The sequence below is a fragment of the Leishmania mexicana genome, chromosome 29, assembly GCF_000234665.1.
Source record: "Leishmania mexicana MHOM/GT/2001/U1103 complete genome, chromosome 29".
Taxonomy (NCBI): domain Eukaryota; phylum Euglenozoa; class Kinetoplastea; order Trypanosomatida; family Trypanosomatidae; genus Leishmania; species Leishmania mexicana.
In genome coordinates, this window is record NC_018333.1 from 1,192,634 (window position 1) to 1,195,154 (window position 2,521).

At 58.7% G+C, this 2,521-nt stretch overlaps 1 protein-coding gene across 1 annotated transcript; it reads left to right on the top strand.

Annotated features, from left to right (window-relative positions):
• Positions 1-211: 211 nt before the first annotated feature.
• LMXM_29_3360 (putative calmodulin-related protein) lies at positions 212-2,389 on the top strand (the record flags this gene model as incomplete). Its single annotated transcript, XM_003877433.1, has 1 exon — positions 212-2,389. The coding sequence occupies one exon, from the start codon at positions 212-214 to the stop codon at positions 2,387-2,389; it is 2,178 nt and encodes a 725-aa protein (XP_003877482.1).
• Between the last annotated feature and the right edge of the window lie 132 nt (positions 2,390-2,521).

The window sequence follows — 2,521 nt, forward strand, 5'->3', positions numbered from 1 at the left end:
TACACTTCTAAGCACAGCGTGGACCTTCGTGTCTTTGGTGAGGCTACTCACAAGCACTTGCGCCAGTCGTTGCACACCCGCTCCTCTCTCATTCGATACCCACTGCTTCAACGGCTAGATCGATCCGCAAACCTTTTTTTCGTTGCACATCGAGGCAGGCTCATCGGACCGCGTATTCGTGGTTGTGTTCCCTCTTCTCCCCGTTGCTGTTATGTCGCTCTCTAAGAGACCAGATGACGTGATGGATGGCACTGGTAACCGAGAAGTGGCCACCATTCTCCGCTCTCTGGCACCGGAGGAGGTAGACATGCTACGTGACACCTTCATCTACATGGACCGCGACAGCGACGGCTTCGTCAGCCGCGAGGAGATGATGGCGAAGGTGGCCTCCTGCGTTGGCGCAGAGAGGTTCCCGCCGCTGCGGGAGTACCTTGTACCGCTGTTTCAGGTAGCTGACAAGGACCGCGATGAGCGGCTTAGTCTGACGGAGTTTCTCATGGCGTTTGCAGACGGTCCTGGTGTGGTGCCGGCGGAGGTGGTAAACAGCTGCGTCGCGGATGTGCAGGTGCGACTAACTGATGAGGAGGTATCGGCCCTGCAGAGCAACTTCAGTCGCATCGACACAAAGCAGGATGGCGTTATCGATTCGGAGGAGCTCGAGGTGGCGCTGCGGACGTACCTTGTCCCGACGTTTCCGAACCTGACGGATGAGAATTTCAAGGAGATCGTCTCCGTTGTGATGGCCAGCGCCGACGCGGATCAGAACGGTGTCATCTCCTTGTCGGAGTTTATTCGTAGCTACCAGGAGGACCAAGGCGTGCTGCCAGCCACCTATCTAGAGCCCGCGCAGAAAAACCTGACCGAAGCGCGTCAGCTCACCGACGACGAGGAGACGGTGTTGCGGGAGGCGTTCGCCGTGCTGGACCGCAACAACGACGGCTTCGTCGACCTCGAGGACCTCTATCACGCCCTCTGGGACGCCCTCGGCAGCACCACCGACGACCAGAGTCAAATACGCGACTTGTGCAATTTGGTCATGAGGAGCTCCGACCGCACCAAGAGCGGCCAGCTCACCGTCAAGGATTTTGTCCGCAGCTTCTTGCGGAACATACAACTCATGCAGATTCCTGTGGCGGTCGCCCACGAGCGGGTGCGAGTGGCCTGTGAGAAGCTGCAGCAAATGCAGGATTCAGGGGAGCTCGAGAGGCTCGTGAAGGTGTTCGAAGATCTGGACAGCGACGGCGACGGGTTCGTGGTGCGTTCGGAGCTGGTGAAGGTGCTCAAGGTGCTCTTCCACGACGCCTTCCCTGGTGTGGACGAAGAGATGTTGACCTCCATCATGACGGCCATCGTCGTTGGGGCGGAGAGAAACAACGGTGGTCGGCTGTCCCTGGAGGAGTTCATCCGCAGCTTTGTCGAAGGCTCCGGCGTTTTACCTCCCGAGGCAGTCAAGAAGTGGGACTCCGTCCCCAGGCGTGGGTCGTACTCTACTGAAGACGCTTTGATGCAGTCGGGCTATAAACCCAACCCCGCCACCGACGCAGATCTCGCTCTCATCGGCGAAGCCTTAAGCCGGCTGTATGCGGAGAAGGGGGCGGATGGTGTCATCGCGGAGGACGAACTACGCTCCGGCATCGCGGCACTCTACGTGGACGATCCCAACCGCGGAGAAGAGATGTTCCACTTTGCTCTCCAGCAATTTGTGTTGCCCCGCAAAAATGGGGGGCTGATGTGGAGCGCCAACGTCCTTTTCGAAGACGAGGCGGAAGAGGAAGACAGGGGCGTGAGAGCAAGCAGGCTCGACCCGAGCGACCCGGCGGTGATGCGTTCATCGATGAGCTCCAGTCGCCAGCCACGCGCTTCGGTGCTCGTCTCCGCTAACGAAGTGGTAGAGCCAGCACCGAGCGAGCTATCGCGGAAGGCGTGGATGTCGTCTACGCAATCGCCAAAACATCAGATCTTGTCACCCGCCGCCGATGCCGCGGTGCATGCAGCCGCTCCACGGAGTCAGAGCAGTAGCGATAACGCTTTATCGTGCACCCACACCCAGCCGAAGCTGATAGACGAGACGGCGGTGACGCCGGCCGCTTCTGCCATGCACAGCTGGGGAGAGACGAGGCCCTTGAGCGTCAATGAACTGTGCACTTTTCGCCCTGATAGCACCATTCTCACTGAAAAGCTAAAGCAGCAGTTCGACTACTACGACGTAGGGCACAAGGGCTATCTGGATCGGGATACTTTCAAGAAGATCTACGCGACGATGGAGAACTACGGGCTCGACCCGTCGCCGATGGAAGTGGACAGGCGCTTTCATCGCTACTCGCGGATGTCGAACAAGATCTTCTTCAACGAGTTCTGCATCCTCATGCTTCAGCGGGCCCGTCTGTGAGCCGCGATCGACATCGCTGCTCTCTCGCAAAGTGTCGGTCACGCTCGCTTCTTTACTCTCCCTCTTTCTCTTCTGATCTGTTGGGGCTCGCGCTGCGGTAACCACAAAGGAAAAGAGAGGCAACCTAGCGGG